We start from the raw sequence: 26176 nt of genomic DNA on the forward strand, positions 1-26176 counted from the left end.
GTAACCCTCCGCTATGGTTTGAACATTTTTATTCCCTTCAAAATTCATGTGTGGGAACTTAACCCCCAATGCAGAGTGTTAAGAGCTAGAGCCTTGGGGGAGGTGTTTAGGTCAGGAGGGCAGAGCTTGCATGAATGAGTTCAAGGCTGCTATAAAAACGACTTGCTGGAGTGGGTTCTCTCTCCTGCTCCTCTGCAACATGAGGACAGAGTTCACCCCATTTTGGCCCTTCTGCCTTCCACCATGTGAGAACACCTCATCAGATGCCAGTGCCTTGATCTTAGATTTCCCATCCTCCAGAACTGTGAGAGAATAAATTTCTGTTCTCTATAAATTACTCAGTCTCCAGTATTGTTATAGCAGAAAAAAAAAAAAAAAAAAGACTCAGACACCCTCTAAAGAACAACCTTGTACATTTTCAGTCTTATAAAAATATCATAAAGGTTTTTCTGAAACGGAGAGCTGCAACTGAAAAAATTAAATAAAACAGAGAAGGTATATCAGGTTAAAATCTTAGAGATAATTAAAAAATAAATTAAGCTAAAATTGTACCAAAAAACTCACTAAATAGTAATAGAGTTACTTATCAATTAAGAATTCAACTGATTTCCCCCTAAATAAAAATCCTTAATAAAATTAGAGAGTGCCTTACTTTAACTTGAGGCAATCTGATCAGTTGAAATACCATGTTTATATCATAGAGACCTGTGAGGCGGTGGAAGTTCTATGTCTCTTACAGCTAAGAAAAGAAAGAAAAATAAATATAGCAAGGATTGTCACTGACTCTCCTCAGAAAAAGAATGGTTCTAATGGAAGAAAGACTTTGGTTCTTGACATCTGTATTTCCCTTGCAACGCATTAGAGCAGGTTTAGCTTAGAAGCGGATTAGGAGCTAGAATGCCATTACATATAAGAGGCTGTATCTTTGGAATGAAACACTTTTCAGTTCCTAAAACAGCTTCTTCACAGTTATCTAGTGGTGAAAATTTATTGAGCTGTATCCATGAAGCAATAAATAAGACTGAAGTAATCAGTCAAAAAGAAAAGTCCTAATTTGTCTCACTGAAGAAAAAGAACATATTGGACTTTCCTCATTCCAGGCCCTTAAAACTATAAACATAAATAAATAAATAAACCTCCTGTGGACCAAATTTCCTTCTTCTCATACAATGTAGCAGGATGCTATGTTGGCACTATCTCTGAAATACTGTGGCATTACCTTGTTTAATAAATTTGAAAACTAGAACTGAATAGTAAATTTTAGACTCACCAATGTACATTGGTTTGACAGGCAAAAATACAATGGCTGACCATATATGAAAAAAAGAAAAAAATTATTTTTCTTTCATGGCTAATGAACACATTACTTTTACACTTCTAAGTGAATACCTCTTTCCATGCTCTGATTTAGGGTTTGTTTGTTTTTTTTTTGTTTTGTTTTTTTTTGAGACGGAGTTTCGCTCTTGTTACCCAGGCTGGAGTGCAATGGCGCGATCTCGGCTCACCGCAACCTCCGCCTCCCGGGTTCAGGCAATTCTCCTGCCCCAGCCTCCTGAGTCGCTGGGATTACAGGCACGCGCCACCATGCCCAGCTAATTTTTTGTAGTTTTAGTAGAGACGGGGTTTCACCATGTTGACCAGGATGGTCTCGATCTCTTGACCTCCTTGTGATCCACCCGCCTCAGCCTCCCAAAGTGCTGGGATTACAGGCTTGAGCCACCGCGCCCGGCCAGGCCTGATTTAGGGTTTGACTTAACCATCCCCTCTGGCCAAACATAACACCTATCATATAACCTCCTCCACTTAACCATTTCAGCCATTTTTATCTGATCACTAGAAAATCATAATGTTTCAATAGTCACTGATCTCGCACTTCAGTGGTCTATGGTGTAAATCAAGTTAGTAGAAGCTCAAGGAAATATTATCTTTCAAAACGTTCATGTTTTAGAGAAAAGTATGAAAAACAATAAACTTAGAGTCAAGAAAAATCTAGTCTCTGCTACCAGTTTGCTATCTGAACTTGAATATATCACTTAACTTCTCTATGTCTTTTCTGTTTCATAAAGACAATCCAGTTCCTAGCTACTGTGAGAGAAAAATGAGATCAATTTATATCGAAACATATTGCACAAATTAGGGTTAAAAAATATGTACTGAGTAACTCCTATATGTTAGGCACTAAGGCTTCATTCACTTTACCAGCTTTACCATAGTTTGTTTCACTACAAAAAGAAAAGTTCTAATTTGTCTTGCTGAAGAAAAAGAATATACTAGATTTTCCTCATTCTAGGACCTTAAAAAAATTAATATAAATAAATAAACCTCCTGTGGTAAGCGCTAATAAAACACACCAAATTTCCTTCTCCTCATACAGGATGCTACATGTCACTACAAATCACGGTTAAGCTGCTAACCATGAATCACTCAAGAGCATTAGGCAGTGCTAACATCAGATAAATACTATCAATATCACCAAATAGCAAAGTCCTCAGCCAGATGAAACATGCCTAGAAGCCATCTGTAGCCCATTCCACCAGGAATGAAGCTTTGGCTAAAGCAATCAGTTTCAAGACTAGATCGGTTTCTAATCTTCAAATGGTAGTAGAGAAGGCAAAAATAATACAGTTGAGATTTGATTAGAACCCGCCTAGAGATGACAACATGTCAGAAGTCTCAAAACCCTAAACAGATTCTCTAGATGAAGTGGCTCACAGCTTCCCACGTTCCACCAATAACTGTACTCAAGATACATATCAGACACCAAAACCCCACCTTTATTTGTAAGATTAAGATGTCATTGCTATATTACAGTATTGTTACTATTAGTAACAAATGTGCTTCCAAAATCTTAGATAACTATTAAGAAAAGCCAGTATACCAGCTAAAAAACTTCCATGTATCATATGTTAAAAACAATTGCTCTAGATTTCTAGAATTAGCACAATCTAGCCTGAGAAAGATGTTCTGACTAAATATATAGAGACCATAATATGGGATTAATGCCTCATAGAGGGAACAAATTGTTATTAATCATAAAAGACAGATCCAGACTTTATTTCAACATTACTATATCCCATAACACTCCATTTAAAGAAGAATTCCGGACAAGCGCGGTGGCTCACGCCTGTAACCCCAGCACTTTGGGAGGCTGAGGTGGGCAGATCACAAGGTCAAGAGATCAAGACCATCCTGGCTAACATGGTGAAACCCTGTCTCTAATAAAAATACAAAAATTATTCTGGTTTTTGGAGATTTCAAAATAAAAAATTTATATATATTTATAAATATTTATAAATATATATTTATAAATATATATAAATATATATTTATAAATATATATATACACACACACACACACAAAATAGCTGGGCGTAGTGGTATGTGCCTGTAGTCCAGCTACTTGGGAGGCTGAGGCAGGAGAATCACTTAAACCCGGAAGGCAGAGGTTGCAGTGAGCTGAGATCGCAATCGCACCGCTGCACTGCAGCCTGGTGACAAAGCAAAACTCCATCTCAAAAAAAAAAAAAAAAAAGAAGAAGAAGAATTCTAACTATAGCTGCGATAACAGACTACTAAAAAGTGAAGAATTTTGCCAGGCACAGTGGCTCACGCCTGTAATCCCAGCACTTTGGGAGGCTGAGGTGGGCGGATCATGAGGTCAGAAGTTTGAGACCAGCCTGATCAACATGGTGAAACTCAGTCCCAACTAAAAATACAAAAAATTAGCTGGGAGTGGTAGTGCATGCCTGTAATCACAGCTACTCAGAAGGCTGAGGCAGGAGAATTGCTTGAACCCAGGAGATGGAGGTTGTGGTGAGCTGAGATTGCGCCACTGCGCTCCAGCCTGGACAATAAGAGCAAAGCTCTGTCTCAAAGAAAAAAAAAAAAGTGACGAATTTTATTGAAACTATGAAAATAATCTAAAAACTTCCACCTTAATCATAGAAACTATTTCAAAGGTATTTTATCCTAAGTAAGTGTCTTGGTACCCAAAACAAGGTAACATAGTTACATAGGTTTTTTTGGTGCAAGAAACCAAACAATGTGTCCCAAAAAAGAACAGATTTTCAACTGGCTAAGATGAAAAAAACAAAATGGGAACCCCTCAAAATACTATCTTCATATCTTCATTATTTCTATCTACATAAATAATCTCATCTTTTATTGACATCATGGTGTCACAGCAAACATAGCATAAGATAACATAGCAGTAATAGAGGGTTTTTTTCAGTAATTAATGTGATATAGTTTAATGCTAGTTTTATGAATAAAGATACATACTTAAAATTACAAATAAGAATAATGAAACTGTAACTATATTACAGGTTATGATTATTGCTGTATCTGTGTCTCCCTGATTAGCTACAAAAATTAAAAGGCTTTTCATTTTGTTATAGAACACTGTGCTCTTCAACTCACATTGGTCTTATAACACTGAAATTTAAAATCTCTAATGTCAAATTTTACAATGTACAACTGTAAAATCATCACTACTCATTTAATAGAAAAAAGACTGCAAAACTTCTAGATTTTTCATATTAGCTAGGATTGCCTTAAAAAAATTCAGCACTTATTTCATACCTTCACAAACTCTAAGTAGTCGGTGTTGGTTCTTTCTCCACCAAGTCTAACAGGAACTAGAATAATAACAGCTTTGTCATCTGCATTATCAGAGGTCATGGAAGCACTCTGTTTGTCAATTACATCAGAATTGTAAACTGAGAAAAACATAATGAATATGTATTAAATTTTATAAAAGTGATTTTCAAAAATATTTTTACCCAAATTTATCCTCCACCCCGCAATGGACAGCCATCTCATCTCCGGCATCACTAGCAAAGTCTTAGTAAGTTAAAAATACCACTAGGATAACTGGCTAGCCATGCACAGAAGACCGAAGCTGGACCACTTCCTTATACAACGTACAAAAATCAACTTGAGGTGGATTAAAGACTTAAATGTAAAACTCAAAATTATAAAAACCCTAGAAGACAACCTAGGCAATACCATCCTGGGCACAGGAACAGGCAAAGATTTCATGACAAAGATACCAAAAACAATCACAACAAAAGCAAAAATTGACAAACAGGATCTAATTAAACTTAAGGACTTCTGCACAGCAAAAGAAACTATCAAAATAGTAAACAGATAACCTATTGAATGTGAGAAAATATTTGCAAACTATGCATCTGACAAAGGTCTAATATCCAGCATCTATAAGATATTTAAACAAATTTACAAGAGAACAACCCCATTAAAAAGTGGGCAAAGGACATGTATGTTTTCAAAAGAAGACATACATGTAGCCAATAAGTATATTTTAAAAAAAGTTCAATATCACTTATTATTAGAGAAATGCTAATCAAAACCACAATGTAATCTCACACCAGTCAGAATGGTTATTATCAAAAAGTCAAAAGATAACAGATGCTGGCGAGGTTGTGGAGAAAAGGAATGCTCATATATCACTGGTGGGAGAGTAAATTAGTTTAACCATTGTAGAAAGCAGTACGGCAATTCCTCAAAGAGCTAAAAACAAAACTACCATTTGACCCAGTAATCATCACTGGGTATATACCCAGGAAAATATAAATCATTCTATCATAAAGACACATGCACACAAATGTTCATGGAAACACTATTCACAATAGGAAACAGAATCAACCTAAATGCCCATTTGACAGATTAGAGAAAGAAAATGTGGTACATATAACACCATGAAATACTATGAGGCCATAAAAAAAGAATGAGATCATGTCTTTTGTGGCAACATGGTTGGCACTGGAGGCCATTATCCTTAACAAACTAACACAAGAACAGAAAACCAAATACCGCAGGTTCTCACTTAAAAGTGGGAGCTAAATGATAAGAACTGACAAACGCAAAGAAGGGAACAACAGATACTAGGGTCTACTTAAGGGTGGAGGATAGGAGGAGAGAGAGGAGCAGAAAAAACAACTACTGGGTACCAGGCTTAATACCTGGATGATGAAATAATCTGTACCTCAAACCCCTATGACATAAGTTTACATATCTAACAAACCTTCACATGTACCCCGAATCTAAAATAAAAGTTAAAAAAAAAAAACTACTTCATTTATGTATTGAATAGACACTTATTGATAGCTAACTACTTTATGACACTGGGCCTTCAGCAGTAGGCAAAACAGAAAAATTCCCCCCTCCTTGAGCATATACACTAATGGAGGAAACAGACAACAAATATGTAAAATATAAGATATGTGAGATGGGGATACATGTTTTGAAAAAACAAAGAGAGAAGAGTGAACAGGAAATGCTGAGAGGGAGGCAATTTAAAATAAGGTGGCCAGGGAAGATCTTATGAGAAAGTAATATTTGAGTCAAGACTAAATGAAAGAAACCAAGTAATACTGACACCGAAGGGAAAAATATTCCGTGTGAAAAGATCAAAAAGTGCAAATATCTTAAGGTAGAAGTATAATTAGCATGTCCCAGAAACGAGAGGCCAGTCTTCTGAAGGGAAGTAAACAGGGGGTACGTAGCAGGAAATAGGATTAGAAGATGAGATTATAGTTACTGGGGAGAATAAAGACAAGACTGTGTGAACTCTTGAAAGCCATTGTAAAGACCAGTTTTTCAGTGATGGGAAGCCACTGAAGAACTGTTTGGGGATGTCCTAATCTGACTTATACTTAAATAGCCTGTTTCCTGTGTTAGTAATAGACTGTAGGGGAAAGGGGCTGCTCTGCCTATGAAGTAGCCATTTTTTTATTCCTTTACTTTCTTAATAAACTTGCTTTCATTTCACTCTAAAAGCAAAATAGGCTATGGGGCAAGGGCTAAAGCACTCTGAACAGTTAGAAAGCCATTGTAGTTATCCAGCAAGAGATGATGGTGGCTTGAACAAAGGTAGTAACTGTAAAGACAGGAAATAGCCATGTAGAGGAGGTAGAAAGTGATCAGTGTGCCATAATTACAAGGCACAGTGGGTCATGCCTGTAATCCCAGCACTCTGGGAGGCCAAGGTAGGTGGATCATTTGAGGTCAGGAGTTCAAGATCAGCCTAGTCAACGTGGAGAAACCCCATCTCTACTAAAAATATGACAATTAGCCAGGCATGGTGGCAGGCACCTGTAATCCCAGCTACTCCGGAGGCTGAGGCTTGAACCTGGGAGGCAGAGGTTGCAGTGAGCAGAGATCGTGCCACTGCACTCCAACCTGGGCAACAGAGCAAGACTCCATCTCAAAAATTTTTTTAAAAAAGTGATCAGTTTGCCGGGCGCGGTGGCTCACGCCTGTAATCCCAGCACTTTGGGAGGCCGAGGCGGGTGGATCACGAGGTCAAGAGATCGAGATCATCCTGGTCAACATAGTGAAACCCCGTCTCTACTAAAAATACAAAAAATCAGCTGGGCATGGTGGCGCGTGCCTGTAATCCCAGCTACTCAGGAGGCTGAGGCAGGAGAATTGCCTGAACCCAGGAGGCGGAGGTTGCAGTGAGCCGAGATCGCGCCATTGCACTCCAGCCTGGGCAACAAGAGCGAAACTCCGTCTCAAAAAAAAAAAAAAAAAAGTGATCAGTTCATGTATCCGAAGATAAAGGACTCACTATTAAATGTAAGATGTGGGAGAAAAAATTGAGTCACAGGTGATTTGAAGGGTTTTGGTTTAAGCAAACAGAGTAAGAAAGTTGCCATTTACGGCTGGGCGAGGTGGCTCACGCCTGTAATCCCAGCACTTTGGGAGGCCAAGGCAGGTGGATCATGAGGTCAAGAGTTCAAGACCAGCCTGGCCAAGATGGTAAAACCCCATCTCTACTAAAAAATACAAAACATTAGCAGGGCATGGTGGTATATGCCTGTAATCCCAGCTACTCAGGAGGCTGAGACAGGAGAATCACTTGAACCCAGGAGGCAGAGGCTGCAGTGAGCTGAGATTGTGCCACTGTACTCCATCCTGGGCAACAAGAGTGAAACTCCATCACCCCCCCCCAAAAAAAGAAAGTTGCCATTTACAAAGACATGGAAAAATGGAGGAGGGGAAAATATAGAAGGGAGAAATGGAAATTCAGTTTTAGACATGGTAACTTTGAGATACTTGTTAGACAGGTAAGTAGAAAGGTTGAATAGACAGAACATATGCAACTGGAGTTTGGAGAGAGGACTAGGACAGACCTATAAATTTGGGAGTTACCAGCATGCAGATTACCACCTGCATTATAAAGCCACGAGACTTGGTGAATTCAAATCAGTATAGACAGAAAAAGAGATGAGATGAAGTCTAAAGACTGAGCATTGAAGCCCTAACATTTTTAGTGATCAAGGAGATGAGAAAAACCAACAAAGGAGGCTACGAAGGAGTGAATGAGGAGGTAGAGGGAAAATCTACATAGTGTCTAGAAATCAAGTAAACAAAATGTTGTAAGGAGGAAGAGTCAACTGCTGCTGATAGACTGTGTGATATGAGGACTGAGAAGTTACTGCTAGGCTTAGAAAAATTAAGTTATTTGGTAAGAGCAGTTTTGGGGTGGGTACAATGGCTCATGCTTATCCAGCACTTTGGGAGGCTGTGGTAGGAGGATCACTTGAAGCCAGGAGTTCAAGACCAGCCTGGGCAATACAGTGAGACCCTTGCCTCTATAAAAAATTTTAAAATTAGCCAGAGATGGTGATGCATGCCTTTAATGCTAGTTATTTGGGAAGCTGAGGCAGGAGGAACACTTGAGCCCAGGAGTTTGAGGTAACAGTGATCTATGATGGCACCACTGCACTCCAGCCTGGTCAAAAGAGTAAAACCCTGTCTCAAAAAAAAAAAAAAAAAAAGAGAGAGAGAAAAAAAAAGAACACTTCTAGAAGAGTGGTATAGAGTGGTGGCTATGACAGCCTAAGTACCACAGTTCAAGAGAAAACAGTAGGATTTGGTAGAAGCAAATTAGACAAAATTTTATTTTATTCAAATTGAAGTCGTTTTCTTCAAAACATACTTTACACCCGTATGCCTTGTCAGTTTAATGAAACTTTTCTGATCTTCCCAGAAGAGCTGAATAGGAAATTCTGCCACTTCTGTCCAAGTTCTTTCCTTTAAATTCAAAATTTAGACTGAGCTAACAAATTCTTCTCTTTACCTGACTCCCCTATCTCCCATAGTCAGTTGAAACTAAAGCTACAAAAATGTCACGGCAGTTCTCCCTTATCAGGATAGAGATTGCATTCTTACCCTTCATCTTCATTCAACATACATTTATTGAGGATCTGCTATTTCTTGATGTGTTCTATACTAGAGAGGTATAAAATAAATAAGATCCTGACTTCAAAAAATGTCTAGCCTAATCGTTTGGTGTTTTTCCTCCACTTCCTATATATGTAAGGGCTATGACATAGTCCAGTTCTGTAACACAGGTTCATTACAGCAGAGAATCTCAACCAAATGATTCTAATACCTTACCTCTACGCTTGCTACCTCAACAATCATTGATATTATATACAAGAAACAGGAAATTATAAGGTGATATCACAACTGAATCACAAGTACAATATTTAATAGAAGTATCTCCAAAATGTTACAGAGCACAGAGGAAAAGTAAACTAATTCTGCCTAATGACAGTTGGGAAAGACTGCCAAAGGCATAACCTTTGTGCGTGTTCTTGAAGAATGAACAAGACTCAACAGCTACCAAAACAGATATATAGACCAATGGAACAGAACAAGAGTCCTCAGAAATAATACCATACATCTACAACCATCTGATCTTTGACAAACCTGACAAAAATAGGGAAAGGATTCCCTATTCAATAAATGGTGTTGGGAAAACTGGCTAGTCATATCCAGAAAACTGAAACTGGACCCCTTCCTTACACCTTATACAAAAATTAACTCAAGACGGATTAAAGACTTAAACGTAAGACCTAAAACCATAAAAACCATAGAAAAAACCTAGGCAAAACCATTCAGGTGACAGGCATGGGCAAAGACTTCATGACTAAAACACCACAAGCAATGGCAACAAAAACTAAAATTGATTCATGGGATCTAATTAAACTAAAGAGCTTCTGCACAGCAAAAGACACCAGAGCGAACAGGCAAACTACAGAACAGGAGAAAAATGTTGCAATGTATCCATCTGACAAAGGGCTAATATCCTGAATCCACAAAGAAGTTAAATTTACAAGAAAACAGCAACCCCATCAAAAAGCGGGCAAAGGATATGAACAGATACTTCTCAAAAGACATTTATACGAACAAAAAACACATGAAAAAAAGTTCATCACTGGTCATTGGAGAAGTGCAAATCAAAACCACAATGAGATATCATCTCACACTAGTTAGAATGGTGATCATGAAAAAATCAGGAAAAAACAGATGCTGGAGAGGATGTGGAGAAAGAGAAATGCTTTTACACTGTTGTTGGGAGTGTAAATTAGTTCAACCATTGTGGAAGACAGTCTGGCTATTCCTCAAGGATCTAGAACCAGGAATACCATTTGACCCAGCAATCCCATTACTGGATATATACCCAAAGGATTATAAATCAGTCTACTATAAAGACACATACACATGTAGGTTTATTGAAACACTGTTTACAATAGCAAAGACTTGGAACCAACCCAAATGCCCATCAACGATAGACTCGATAAAGAAAATGTGGCCGGGCGCGGTGGCTCACGCCTGTAATCCCAGCACTTTGGGAGGCCGAGGCCGGTGGATCACGAGGTCAAGAGATCGAGACCATCCTGGTCAACATGGTGAAACCCCGTCTCTACTAAAAATACAAAACATTAGCTGGGCATGGTGGCGCGTGCCTGTAATCCCAGCTACTGAGGAGGCTGAGGCAGGAGAATTGCCTGAACCCGGGAGGCGGAGGTTGCGGTGAGCCGAGATCGCGCCATTGCACTCCAGCCTGGGTAACAAGAGTGAAACTCCGTCTCAAAAAAAAAAAGAAAAGAAAATGTGACATATATACACCATGGAATACTATGAAGTCATAAAAAAGGATTAGTTCGTGTCCTTTGCAGGGACATGGATGAAGCTGGTGGAAACCATCATTCTCAGCAAACTAACACAAGAACAGCAAACGAAACACTGCATGTTATCACTCATAAGTGAGAGTTGAACAAGGAGAACACATGGACACAGGGAGGGAAACATCACACACTGAGGCCTGTCAGGGGGTGGGGGGCTAGTATTAGGAGAAATACCTAATGTAGATGACAGAGTGACGGGTGCAGCAAACCACCCTGGCACATATACGCCTGTGTAACAAACCTGCACATTCTGCATATATACCCCAGAACTTAAAGTATAATAAAATAAAAAATAAACTTAACAAGAGGCATTCTAATAATAAAGGACATGCCAAGCAGAGGCAAAGGCATGGGGAAAAAGGGTAATGACATCATGTCTAAGGAATGGCCTGAGAGGGGAAAATACTTTAGTATACTGTGTATGGAAGACAGTGTGAGAAGGTGATGCTGGAAAAGCAGGTCAGGACAAATTATAAAGGACTTCATGGTGCTTCATATGCCAAGACAACATGAGACTAGAGTTAGTGGGCTGTGATTGGTTTGTAGATAAAGGAACATGATCAGTTTATTTTGATCAGATGTACCAAAAAGGGAAGACAGACAAGTAGGGAAATCAAGTTAAAGTTCAAGTGAGAGATAAGAGTCTGATCTAAATCAGCAAGAATAAAGAAGAAAACAGATTTCAGGAACATTTTTTAAAATGCTGACTGACTAAATATAAGCAATGAAAAGGCAGTCAAGAATGAGTAGGTTCTACTTAGGACTTGAGTACATATGTGGGCGTGCCAGTCAAGAGGAAATAGAAAGCAAAAAGGGGTGCGACTGAGGGAAACAGCAGTTTTAAACACACTGAATTTGAAATGTTTGTAGAATATGTAAGTGGAGATATTTGAAAGGTGACAGAAAATGTGAGTTATCACATATTGCCTCAGGTAGGCTTAGAAATGTGGTTTTTTGAGACAGGGTTTCACTCTATTGACCAGGCTGGCATGCAATGTGGCACGATATCAGCTCACGGCAACTATGCCTTTCGGGCTCAAGTGATCCTCCTACCTTAGCCTCCCAAGTAGCTGGGACTACAGGCATGTCACCACTATGCTCAACTAAGTTTTGTATATTTTGTAGTGACGAGGTTTCACCACATTGCCTCTCAAACTGCTGGGCTCAAGTGACTGGGTTTTACCATGTTGCTCAGGCTGGTCTTGAACTGGTGGGCTCAAGTGATCTGCCCACCTCAGCCTCTCAAAGTGCTGAGATATAGGTGTGAGCCACCATGCTTGGCCCTAAAAATATAGTTTTAAAAGTCCTAGTATACAGCATTTAAAGCCATGAAAATAGATGTAATTACAAAGGAAGAGAACACAGAATAAGAAAAAAATAATAATAAATGGAAAACAAAACCTTTAAAAACAGAAATCATGGACAGAATCTGGTTTCACTTAATCCCAAATCTCGCAGTCTATCAAAACTATACAAATACAATTTCTCCCTTTAGGAGACTTAAACGTGAATAAAAAAATTTAAGAACTACTTCAAATTACACAAACCATTTCTATAACAAAGAACATTGTAATGTTTGCTTAATTATATGTAATAAAGATCTAGGCTGACTGTGTCAATAAAAACACAAAAGACAAATTCATACATTTATTTAATGATTACTTGTTTAGGTACATCCTTATTGTTAATTGGAACTATTTAACACAGCAAATTTTTTGCAAGACTTCCTACTGGAAAAATAAAAATAGTATCTGCAAAACTCATATATTTATCTAAAAATGTAGACCTTTTCTTTTCATATGGCTATAATTACGGATATTAGTCTTTCTTTAAAAGGAAACTAATCTTAACAAAAGGCCAAATAAAAATGCAGGGTAACCTTAAGCATTTTACAGATATCCTTGTATTAAAACATGATTGAAGTATATTTAACTTTTCTAAAACATTAACATATTTTATAATTGTAATAGTATTTCTGTAAAAAATATTTACTTAACAGCATGATGTGGCCAAGCCATTTTTATTTTATTAAGAATTAAGGTCTCTATTTTATCCCCAATAAAGTTTCAAAATTAATATACATTGAGCATTCCTACTCCAAAATCTGAAACTTTTAGAGCACAACATTTTTCACAAGTGAAAAATTCTACATGTGACTGCACGTGACAGGTTGCAATCAAAACAGTCAAAACTTTGTCTCATGCACAAAATTATTAAAAACCGTGTATGAAATTTCCTTCAGGCTATGTGTATAAGGAGTATACAAAACATAAATGAATTTCATGTTTAGACTTCAGTCCCATCCCCTAGATATCTCATTACATACAGGCAAATATTGAAAGGTCCAAAAAACGACAAAATCGAAAACACTTGTGGTCTCAAACATTTTGGATAAAACATACTCAACCTGTAGAGAGAGAGATCATCAAAAAGAAGACCCAAAACAATAAAACAAAGCAAATCTGGACAATAGCTGCATCATTATTAGATGATTTACTAAAGTATTAATGAGAAATATATTCAATTCCTCATAATACAAACTAAGAATTTTCTTTCCTTGAAACACATCTACCAATAAAATGGTACCTAGCATACATGCAGCCAAAGTATATACGTATGTTGAATTTTCCTGCCTATCTCTTTTTAAGTAATCTGAAATGCTGAAATTCTTTGAGAATTTATTTTAATATTACATCAAAAAATTCATAGTATGTATTCAATCAAAAAATATTTGTTAAGTGCTTACTACATTTAGGAACAAAAATGTATAAGACATGGTCCCTGCCTTCATAATCATTGCAGTATTACTGGGATGATAAACTAAACACATATAAAAAGTATGACCAAATAAAACCGATAAAAATTAGAATTATATACATTCCTTACCTGTACAATCTTGTGCAACATAAATAGTTATTCCTTGTAAATCTGGGTGTCTTGCTTCTTCAACTGCTTTTCTGAGAAAATAACAAGCATTATCTTTCAAAATCCTAACATTTCCTATTGGTAATAAAGATTTAATTTAAGAAGGAAAAAGGTCATCATTTTTGTGATGTTCTTACTCAACTCATAGTGTCTGCTGTCAAAAACTATTTTCTGAATGGTATCAGAAATCAGATTAAAATTTTCAAAGTTGAATACTACATTAAATTACTCAAAGAACATTAAAACATAAATCACAAAATAATTTTAAAAATTATTGGGTATAAAGCTCTACTCCTCTCCCTCCAAAAAGAAGTATTTCTCTCAATCACTCACCTTACCAGTGGTACGAATATGCTACAAGATACGCTGCAAATTAACTTACATTACTGACTAGGAGTCAGTTACTGTGTATGTCCTCTGGTACACTTAAGAAAGTTTTCATTCTTTAAACAATAGCATGACTTTTTTTCTACATTCAAAAACCTATATAACCTGAACAAATGAATTTTCTAATTTCAAATCTTAAAATTGTATAAAAGTAAAACTATAAATTAAAAAATATTCCTGGAGACAGACCTAGCCTCCCAGTCTCCATCTTTCTCCTGTGCTGGATGTTTCCTGCCCTCATGATGATGAAAGTGATAATGTAAGCAAATTTTTTGCTTTCTGTTCCCATGATATTACATTCTGCTGGCCTAGAGGTCTTAGTTCCAGAGGGAGGAATGCTGCCACTAGGAGACACAACAATTCCATTAAACTGGATGGTAAGATTGAACAGAATGGGCTCCTCCTATCTTTAAGTCAACAGGCTAAGAAAGGAGTTACAGTGTGGGGTGGGGTGACTGACCCAGACTAGCAAGATGAAATCAGTCTACTTTTCCACAATGGAGGTAAGGAAGAGTATGCATGGGACGGGTGTGATGGCTCACGCCTGTAATCCCTGCACTTTGGGAGGCCGAGGCAGGTGGGTGGATCATGAGGTCAGGAATTCACGACCAGCCTGGCCAAGATGGTGAAACCCCTGTCTCTACTAAAAATACAAAAATTAGCTGGGCATGGTAGCAGGGGCCTATGATCCCAGCTACTCAGGAGGCTGAGGCAGGAGAATCGCTTGAACCCAAGAGGCAGAGGTTGCAGTGAGATATTGTGCCACTGCACTCCAGCCCGGGCAACTGGGCGAGACATCGTCTCAAAAACAAACAAAAAAGGGTACGCATGGAATACAGGAGACCCCTTAGGGCATCTCTTAGTACTACATGCCCTGTGATTAAGGCCAATGGGAAACTACAACAGCCAATCCAGGCAGGGCTACAAATGACCCAGACCCTTCAGGAATGAAGGTTTCAGTCACTCCACCAGGAAAAAAACCACGACCTGCAGACGTGCTTGCTGACGGCAAAGGGAATACAGAATGGGTAGTAGAAGGTAGTCATAGATAGCAGCTATGACTACCTGGCCAGCTGCAGAAACGAGAACTGTAATTGTCATGATTATTTCCTCTTTCTTTTGTTAAAAACATGTTTGTGCAGGTATACACTTGTACTGAGAAAATATCTTCATTTGATTCCCTTGTCCTTTATCATGTGACATAAGATTTATTGACTTAATATCAGGATTTAAGTATTCCTAACTTTATGTGATGGCATTTGGGTTGGGGATTGGTTCGTTTCTGGGTGTATGAAGAATAATTATGACCTTATGATTGTCTTTATTTGAAGATTATGTGTGGTCTCAGGAGATGTGTATGGGTTCAAGTTGATAAGGGGTGGACTTGTGATGGTTAATACTAAGTGTCAACATGATTGGATTCAAGGATGCAGGGCGTTAATCCTGGGTGTTCCTGCAGGGTGTTACCAAAGGAGATTGATTAGCATTTGAGTAAGTGGGCTGGGGAAGGTAGACCCACCCTTAATCTGGTGGGCAGAATCTAATCAGCTGCCAGCAAATATAAAGCAGGCAGGGAAATGTGAAAGGCTGAAAGGGGCCTGGCCTCCCAGTCTACATCTTTCTCCTGTGCTGGATGCTTCCTGCCCTCGAACATCATCAGACAGCAAGCTCTTCAATTTGGGACTCAAACTGTTTCTCCTTGCTCTCAGCTTGCAGACAGACTATTGTGGGACCTTGTGATCCTGCTTTCTTAGTTGAGCTGTCTTCCTGAGGTTATTTGGAGCTGCTGCCTCATGGGTAAAGAACTCCCTAAAGCCAGTCCCAACAAGCCCGCACTGAACATCAAGAAGTCTGACAGATTCTTCTAATACAAGAAGCTCACCAACAATGTGCTAGTCTTTTTAATCAACAGACAACTGAGCAGGCACAGAAGTGACATCGACCTGTCAAGGTGACTGTGGATGCTGTCATAAAGCAACTCCAGGGTGGACATGGCCTTGGACAAAAAGTCACGTGGCTTATGTGCTGAGGCCTGCCCAGAATTTAGAGAAATTAAACATAATGAGAACAATAAAGTCCTCCCATGCTTAAACCATTTTTTTTTTTTTTTTTTTTTTTTTTTTGGAGTCTTGCTCTTTCGCCAGGCTGGAGTGCACAATCTTGGCTCACTGCAACCTCCGTCTCCTGGATTCAAGCGATTTCCCTGCCTCAGCCTCCTGAGTAGCTGGGACTACAGGTGTGCACCACCACACCAAGCTAATTTTTTTTTTTTGTATTTTAGTAGAGATGGGGTTTCACCACAACCAGGATGGTCTCAATCTCCTGACCTCATGATCCACCCGCCTCAGTCTCCCAAAGTGCTTGGACTACAGGCGTGAGCCACTGCGCCCGGCCTATATATTCTTAAGTATAATGTTCTCAATGGTGTACATGATGTGAAAAAAATCACAATAACAATATCTGTGAATGGTGATTATGCAAATTCTGGAAATACAATTTTATTTAACAATATCTTTATATGTAATTCTTTCATTTAAAATGCCTTATTATTCATGTTCCTATGTGTTAGCGTAGAAGAAAGATTGGCAAACTAACCCCATAAGCCAAATACAACCTGTGGCCTGTTTTTGTACCATCTGCAAGCTAAGAATTGTTTTGGCAGTTTTAAGAGGCTGGAGGGAGAAGAAAGATGGCCAGCAGAAACCTTTATAAGACCTGTGAAGCCTAAAATATTTGTCACTTCACAAAGTTTGCTGTCTCCCACAGTAGAGAACATCTTGAAGGGAAGAAACTATGCTTTTAGGATTATGCTTTCATAAATGTCATACCAAGTTGGAATTGATACAGAATTCACAATCCAATTAATAACATTAGGCAAACACTTTTCAACTGTAAGCATCTGGCCTATAAAATACAGAAGCATGTTAATATCCAAAAAATGCTTTGTAATGATTTCAGATTTACATATGATTTTAAATGGAGTAAATTTATCACAACATGCTATACTTATATGACATATTAATGATTTAGTTTATAACAAAAATGGGATATACACACAAATAAGATTTTTAAAAAAACGCTTAGTATTGAAATAAATGGCGCATAAAAAGCTGAAGTGACATTGGACTTTTAACTTTTTTCTAACTATCCTGAATATCACAGATCCTTTACTTTTACTATAATTATAATAGTAATAGTCCTATACATTTACAGTTCACGAGATTTTGATGTGTACAAACAAATGCTGAAAACATCAATTTTAACTCTTGACATTTTATTACACTATCAGTACATTACAGCCCACAGGTTACACTATTAAAAAAAACTATAATGTTATGAATGTTCCAAGGTTGAAAGAGATGTTAGTGTTTAGAACATTTCAATAAGGGGTTCTAATGAAAACCTGGTTAGAAAGAGACCTGGGATATCTATACCTAAGAGAAAGAGAAGAAAAATTTGTCAGTAAATAAATTAAATGTAACTAGAGTCACAATATGTCTTCTTTTTTCTCTATTGGCAAATGAAAACATCTTAGCATTCTCATACAGTTAAGACTTTTAAAGTTCCAATTATATATACACATTGCAAAAATCAGTATCTCTTGATCCTGAGGACCTCTTTCACAGGGAGAAAGATTTTAAAACAATTTACCTTAAAATGTGAGCAACCACAGCTGGTCCATACCAATCTCCTGCTTTTTTCCCAGATTTCTTTCCATATTCTATTAGTTGATGTAAGCCAAAAACAGCCAAGGGGGAATCACCAAACCAAGATATGATTTTCCTGTGATAAATTTCATTTCGCATTTCATGATCATCAGAATATTTCCCAATTGTTTCTTTCAGAGAAATCGTTGGGGTTTTGAGTTCTCTTTCCCCTGAAAGCGATGCTTCAAATGATGCTGTAAATTTTTTGACAGTGTGGGAAGTCCATGATTCAGAGTCTGAATTTTCAATATTCAAAGCATCAGGCCAGGTCCAAGCTATAGTAGTTCCAAAGCAAAGTGTTCAGATCTTTTAAATAGTTACTTCAACAATTTTACTAAAATAAATACATAGCATTTATGGTCATATGGGTTACTAAAATAAGATAGTAAATTCAGAAATAAGCAAATACATGAAAACAGAAAGTAGATTAATGGTTGCTTATGGGGAGGTATTGGGAGAAGCTGTTAATGGGTACAAGGTTTCTTTGAGGAATGATGAAAGTGTTCTAAAATTAGATTTATGGTGATGATTGTGGAACTCTGTAACTAGCTAAGAACCACTGAATTGTTCACTTGAAAGGAGCGAATTTATGATAGGCTATATCTCAATAAAATGGTACTCTTCTGTAGTTTCTAAAAAGTCATATAATCAAAAAAAATTACAAAAATACAAGACAAAAGAAAGAAAAAATAGTAACCTTGGGTAAAAATGGACAATCCCAGGTGTTCTTTTTTCTGTTCTTTGATAGTGCTGAGACAGAATAAAGACTTTTGTATTTCATTATCAAACTGCTTATCAAACATCTAGTCTTGACCACCCAAAGGTACAAGAAACATTATAATACTAGTAAAGAGGATACCAGGCAGGGAGTGGTTCATGCCTGTCATCCCAGGACTTGGGAGGCTAAGGCACAGAATGGCTTAAACCTAGGAGGTGGAGGTTGCAGTGAGCCGAGATTGTGCCACTGCACTCCTGCCTGGGGAACAGAGCAAGACTCTTTCTTTAAAAAAAAAAAAAAAAAAAAAAAGATATCTTCAGAAACTGGATGTTTTGATTATATGTTAAAATAGAAGTCTGATCATAGAAATTTTAAATTTTTTTCAAAGTATTTTCCTGTACATTTCTTCAGAATAACTTAATCATTATTTACAGAGTAATAACAATTCTCTAACAGTTAATAAATGAAATCATAAAAGATCAAAGACCTCAAAAAATCAAATATATCCATTATGTCAAAGTTTTGAATAACAAGACAATCCCCAAACATGCATGTAATTTTAAGTTAACAAAATAAGTCACAGATTCAGAGATCTAGTGAGGACTGAAAAATATTCCAATCTTTGCCCATGACTGCACAAGACTATAAATAAATCATCCCAGAAAACCAGTTTAAAAATTATTTTCCCTTGCATTTTCAACACCATTCTTCAATAAACATTCTCTCTAAATAATCTCATCAATAATCTCTACAGAAAAGTTACTAAATAAATGACATGTATGGTAAGGATACTGTCTAACATTTATAATCTGATAATATTTGATAATAATCAAATCTGATATCCTAAAATCATAAACTAAAATCCTAAAATCATAAACTAAAATATTCCTACAAATGTACATATTATTAAAAATAGACCAACAGAAAGGTGGCACATTAGGAAAAAAATATATATGTAAGTTAAGTATCAATGACATTTTTTAGGGTCTAAAACATTGTATGATGACCTTATTAGAAATATGTATAGTGCCAGGCACAGTGGCTCACACCTGTAATCCCAACATTTTGGGAGGGCGAAGTGGGAGCATCACTTGAGCCTAGGAGTTCACGACCAGCCTGGGCAACATAGTAAAACCCCATCTCTACAAAAAAATTTAAAAATTAGCCAAGCATGGTGACATGCACCTGTAGTCCCAGCTACTCAGGAAGCTGAGGCAGGAGGATAGTTTGAGCCCAGGAATTCCAAGTTGCAATGACCTATAATTACATCACTATACTCTAGCCTGGGCAACAGAGACCCTATTGCTAAAAAATAAAAATAAAATAATTTATAAATTAAAAAAATTTAAAGGAGTATGTCTGATTGATTTAATATAATTGACCACAATCACACTAACAAAAGTAAAAATACTTTTAAACCATTATTAGCATGTAGGGAAAAAATAAAAAACAAGAGTAAAGCCTCTTAAGATTTAAAAAATATTATGTATCTCCCCAGAGTCACTGTTATTGACCTGCCCAGGACTTAACTGGAGATAATCCAGAGTTCAACCAAAAGGAAAAAAAAATAGTAACAACAATGAAATCCAAAGCGTACTAAAAATTGAACTAATTTAACTCATAATGGTGACCAAGAATAACAGGTATATTTAACCTGCATTTTTGAAAAGGGAATCAGGAAAGTTTACATACAAGTCATATCTGACCTAGTTCAAAAAAAACCACAATACACTAAATTAGTTACAACTCCTTAGAAAACCTGACAGTCAAGAAATCAACTTCAGGGCATTTCATGCAGTTTGTAAACTGGAGTTCAAATGGAAAAATGTCGCTAACAAAAACAAAAAAAACAGATTTGATTTACCTCTACCAAGAAAGTGTAGTATGAGTCCCTGAGCCAAGAGCATCTGGCCAGTTCTCAATGTACAGCCCCAACCACAGTCTGTTGTCAAAGCTGAGCCTTCTATTTGAGGAAATTCTTCCCTGTAGGTCAGCCATATTCTAGAAATGAAATCTTTACGAAATTCTTCTACATTTCCTGCAATTACGTGATCCTCTATTGTACATCCGGATGTTGTAGGTAACATTTTATCTTCATCTAAAAAAACAAACATATAGTCCATAGATAACCAGAGAAACGTCTGTAATCATAACAATACATTATCATTACTGTCTTAAGATGTGAAGTGTGTCACAATCTTTCTAATCCTTTTTTACTAATTTTAAAAGATAAATCTTATTCTGCCTAATCAAGCTGCTATGAAAATCAAGTTAGAATGAATTCTGAAATGTTTTACATACTGTAGAGTTAACTAATATAAAGTATTATCAATAATTCTCTTGTTATTAAGAATAATATCCTATATTCTATACATAATTAACTCTCTGAAGAGGGGACATAGACAAGGTTATAAGATTTCTCACTTGAAACAAAAGAAGCAAGAATATAGTGCAGCAACATCTTTAAAGTACTGAAGAAGAAAAACTCATCAACTCAGAATCCTATACACTGTAAAAGTATCTTTCAAAAATAAAGGCAAAATACTTTTTCAGATATACAAAAGCGGGAAGAAGACATCACCAGCCAACCTGCATTAAAAGAAACCTTAGCCAGATGTGGTGGCTCACACTTATAATCCCCAGCTCTTTGGGAGGCTAAAACAGGAAGATTCCGGCTGGGGGTGGTGGCTCATGCCTGTAATCTCAGCACTTTGGAAGGCCGAGGCAGGTGGATCACTTGAGGTTGAGAGTTCAAGACCAGCCTGGCCAACGTGGTGAAAACCTGTCTCTACTAAAGATAAAATAATTAGCCAGGAATGGTGTTGGGCGCCAGCTACTCAGGAAGCTGAAGCAAAGGAATCATTTGAACCTGGGAGGCAGAGGTTGCAGTGAGCCAAGATCATGCCACTGCACTCCAGCCTGGGCAACATAGTGAGATCCCCATTTCTACAAAAATAAAAAATTAGCCAGGTGTGGTGGCATATGCCTGTAGTCCCAGATACTTGGGAGGCTGAAGTGGGAGAACTACTTGAGCCCAGGAGGTTGAGGCTGCACTGAGCCATGGTCACACTGGTCCAGATAGAAATACAGATTCACACAAAGGAATAAAGGACACCAAACATGATATCCTCTTCAAAAGATATTTGACTATTTAAACAAAAATAATAGCAATTTATTATGGGGTATATAACACATAAATAAGTAAAATGTATGTATAACATAAATAAGTAAATGTATGTTAACAATATCATAAAGACCAGGGGGGAGAAGGTGAAGTATACTGTAAGGTTCTTTACTACATGCTAATTGGCGTATCACTTGAAGGCAGACTGTGATAAGTTAGAGATATATACTATAAACCTTAAACCACTAAAATAATAATCGAAAGTTAGAGCTAATAAGCCAACAAAAGAGATAAAAGAGAATCACAAAAATACTCAATCCAAAAGCAGGCAGAAAAGGAAGAAAAGAGAACAGAGTAGATTTAACAAATAGAAAGCAAATAATGACATGATACATTTAAACCTAACTTTATCAATAATCATATTACATGTAAATAGTTTAAACACATTTATTTATTTAGTTTTAGTTTTAGTTTTTGAGAAGGAGTCTCGCTCCGTCACCCAGGATGGACTGCAGATGCAAGCTTGGCTCACGGCAACCTCCATCTCCAGGGTTAAAGCAATTCTGTGTCTCAGCCTCCCGAGTAGCTGGGATTACAGGCATGCACCACTACGCCAGGCTGATTTTTGTATTTTTAGTAGAGATGGGGTTTCTCCATGTTGGCCAAGCTGGTCTCAAACTCCCAGCCTCAAGTAATATACCCGCCTTGAGCTCCCACTGTGCCTGGCCCTGAACACCTTAATTTAAAATGCAGAGATTATCAGATTGGATAAAAAAGCATGACTCAGCTAGTACTTCCTATAAAAAACATATTTTAAATGTAGAGACACAAATAGATTAAGCGTAAAGGATAAAGGATGAGAAAAGATATACTATGCAACTTTAAGCAAAAGAAAGCTGAAGTGGCTATATTAATATCAGACAAGTAGACTTCAGAGCAAAGAAGGAATAAAGAAGGTCATTTCATAACTACTAAGGAGTCAATTCATAAAGAAACAATAATAATTCTAAATGTTTATGCACCTAATAACAGAGCTTCAAAATACAGTTAATAAGTATTTTATGTTAATGTTGTCAATAAGTTCTTAAAGACTGTGACTTTAAGCAAAGCAACATAAAATAAAATCAATTTTTTTCTCATCATTGTTATAATGAAATGAAGTTGAACAAAAGGATGTTGAGGACTGCTGTACATCGTTTCACCTAAAGTTGCAGTTTCCAAGAACCTATCTATGACATTAAGTAGAAATTGCTATAAAAGAAGCAAAAACTGATAGAACTTCAGGAAGAAATAGACAAATCCACAATGACAGATGTAAAATCATTTTGGTCCCTGAGATACAACTAATATACCAGAGATAACCCCAAATTATAATTTTTCCTTAATGGCTCTTAGGCCCATCATGTCCTGGCCATCTAAGAGAAACCCTGAAAAAATCCTAGCCAGATTATAGCATGGTATCTGTGGTAAGACAAGGCTTATAAAAATAAAATAAATTCTTAATTGCTTTCTTCATAGACAACTCACAGTCAAATTGGAATTTTTTTTTTTTTTTACTTTTCGTATTTGGTCTACATAATATCAAGAGGGCCACTTGGATTTATATGCCATATACCTTGACATAACAGTGCACAGCATGATACATAGAGAAGGAAAAACTGTATAACACAAGGAAATAAGTTTGTACCTCAGAAAGGTAGCAAGATAAGTTTAAAAGCTTGAGAAATCAGGACAGATTTAACATTATTAAAATAACCTAATTTTTGCAACCATGTTCTAATATTACTAGAAATAACAGAGACAGAATCAAGTTTAAGAATCTTGTATTAAAATGTTATGAGTTCATTGTAGATGACTCAGACAGTAGTAGTGATATAAAACCACTGTGGCTGAAAGCCGCTACCTTCAAAGCACTTAGACTTGTAAGACATCAGATTGTCAATGCCTTCAAATAGAAAAGGAATTGAAACAAAAGAACAAAACTATCTATCAGATAAATGCCACAGAAAGTGAGAGATGAGTGACTCCAGCCAAAGTAACTTCCCTAAAATCCTTAGGAAAACAAAAGTAACTACTAGAAAATGTCTATATGATAGAAAGATATTAAAGAACCAAAAATTTAAGTAGAAATACAATCCAGTTAGAAATAGACTTCAAATATTAATTTGAATTCATGCATTTGTAAGAAAAACACTGAAAACATTTATTTGTTCTAGCTTGTCCAATGAAACGGCCAGGGTCAATAGCATCCCCACAAAGCATCTTTGCACTCAGATTATGGTCTCTAACACTTTTTCTGCTAAACACAACAAAACAAAATAGCAAAAAAAAAAAAAAAAAAGAAAACAAAAAACAAGGACTCATTGGGAAATTGCTAGCTTCCTATCTGATACCAAAAAGTACAAAGTGAGTCTGAACATGTGGTCTGGTAGAAAGCAAAATGTTATGTAAGATTAATATGGTTTTGTTGAAAGACACAGAAGCAAATCTCAAAGGATCTTCCACTGGCCAATGTCATGACAATTTGAGCATCAAAAATTATTGGTTGAGATCAACCAACATACAGTAAGTCTGAAAAGCCATAAGTGTGTAATGATAAAAAAAAAAATGTTAGCATTAAAATATCTTAAATGAGGAGAAGAGAATATTATATTTTCACTGAGGCAACAAAGAAAGTCTTGAAAAGGCAAGGCAATAACCTCTGGACATGTTAAGAACTAGAAATTCACCAAAGTAAAATCAATTATAGGATTCACAAATCTTTATATATTCTGGGTTTATATACCCACAGAGGAAAGAAATTAGTCCCCCATAATCAACAGACCCTGATATCATGTATTCTAAAAGTTTAAAAGCTCCACTAACAAAAATATCCTTAATGCTATTCTCTCATTATCATGCTGCCCTTTGTTCTTCTGAATAAATACTCCCATTCCCTTTAACCTTACCTGGTTTCCTCTGGGACTCCCCTTTATCAGATTTACAGTGGCTCCCTTGTTTCATACTTTACCTTGTTTACTGTGACTCTCTGTTTTCAAAATGTATATTTGAATCTCTTTTCAAATTCATATTTGACCTAATTTACTAGTAATCCTCTTTTCATAATTATATTTATGAAATTAGTATCACTTAAATTTGCATGCTTCTAACTAAAAGGGTCTCCCTCCCTGTGGATAGCAAAGCAATTTGTGGAAAGGTATAATAGGGTGGTTTTGGTTTATACTCATTAGAAAAATATATAATGGATAATACTAACATACATGTGACATTCTTTGGCAAACGGCCAATTCCCCTCATTCCTTCCAGCATGCAGACAGTTTTAGTGAAGAGCAAATACGATATTTCCAAAATTTTGAGAATACAGTCTTATTTCCAAAATAAACAAAAATGTACATTTGTTGCTTATAATGGCAAAAAATAAAAGCAATCCAAATATCTATCAATGGCAGAATGAATACTCAGTGGCAATTCATACAATGAAATATCACGCAGTAGTAAAAATAAACCAGAACTACCCACAACACCACTGACAAACCTCAAAAATGCAACTTGGAAAACCATAAGCAAAGCACAGAAGCAAAATATAGCTTGATTCCATTTACAAAAATGTAAAAACGGGAAACACTAAATAATCAAAGACACTTCAGGATAATGGGGTTGTGTTTGGCATAGGTAGACACACAACTGAGTAGAAGCATGAGGAGATTTAAAATTACTCATAGTAGGCTGGGCACAGTGGCGCATGTCTGTAAACCCAAAGAGGCTTTTTTTTGGGCGGCCAAGGTGGGCAGATCACTTAAGGTCAGGAAAATGAGGCCCGTCTGGCCAATGTGCTGAAACCCCAGCTCTATTAAAGACAAAAAATGTGGGGCCGGGCGCGGTGGCTCACGCCTGTAATCCCAGCACTTTGGGAGGCCGAGGTGGATGGATCACAAGGTCAAGAGATCAAGACCATCCTGGTCAACATGGTGAAACCCCGTCTCTACTAAAAATACAAAAAATCAGCTGGGCATGGTGGCACGTGCCTGTAATCCCAGCTACTCAGGAGGCTGAGGCAGGAGAATTGCCTGAACCCAGGAGGTGGAGGTTGCGGTGAGCCGAGATCGCGCCATTGCACTCCAGTCTGGGTAACAAGAGCGAAAGTCTGTCTCAAAAAAAAAAAAAGACAAAAAATGTGATGGCGCACACTTGTAATCGCAGCTACTCAGGAGGCTGAGGCAGCAGAATCACTTGAACCCGGGAGGCAGAGGTTGCAGTGACCCGAGATCACGCCATTGCACTCCAGCCTGCACAACAAGAGCGAAACTCCATC

The 26176-nt window shown here is 37.1% G+C and overlaps 1 protein-coding gene, 1 long non-coding RNA gene and 1 pseudogene across 16 annotated transcripts in view; 1 reads left to right on the forward strand and 2 right to left on the reverse strand.

Annotated features, from left to right (window-relative positions):
• Positions 1 to 26176, reverse strand: part of ATG4C (autophagy related 4C cysteine peptidase) — a 193003-nt gene that overhangs the window by 141379 nt on the left and 25448 nt on the right. For all 15 annotated transcript variants that reach the window (XR_004274640.1, XM_032296779.1, XM_032296776.1 and 12 more), the window contains 4 exons: positions 20605 to 20838; positions 17967 to 18297; positions 13890 to 13960; positions 4582 to 4718 (listed from right to left, as the gene is read on the reverse strand). Coding sequence is in view for 14 of the 15 variants with exons in the window: in XM_032296779.1 (XP_032152670.1) it covers positions 4582 to 4718; positions 13890 to 13960; positions 17967 to 18297; positions 20605 to 20838 (773 nt within the window). In the remaining variant the exon portion in view is untranslated. The remainder of the gene's footprint in view (positions 1 to 4581; positions 4719 to 13889; positions 13961 to 17966; positions 18298 to 20604; positions 20839 to 26176) is intronic.
• LOC116563928 lies at positions 332 to 3147 on the reverse strand. The gene is made up of 2 exons (XR_004274641.1): positions 2323 to 3147; positions 332 to 1136 (listed from the first exon to the last, which is right to left on the reverse strand). It is a non-coding gene; the product is annotated as an uncharacterized LOC116563928 (long non-coding RNA).
• LOC116563926 lies at positions 15196 to 16288 on the forward strand (annotated as a pseudogene).

The sequence above is a fragment of the Sapajus apella genome, unplaced genomic scaffold (genome assembly GCF_009761245.1).
Source record: "Sapajus apella isolate SASKATOON/1434 unplaced genomic scaffold, GSC_monkey_1.0 scaffold36, whole genome shotgun sequence".
In the NCBI taxonomy this organism is placed as follows: Eukaryota; Metazoa; Chordata; class Mammalia; order Primates; family Cebidae; genus Sapajus; species Sapajus apella.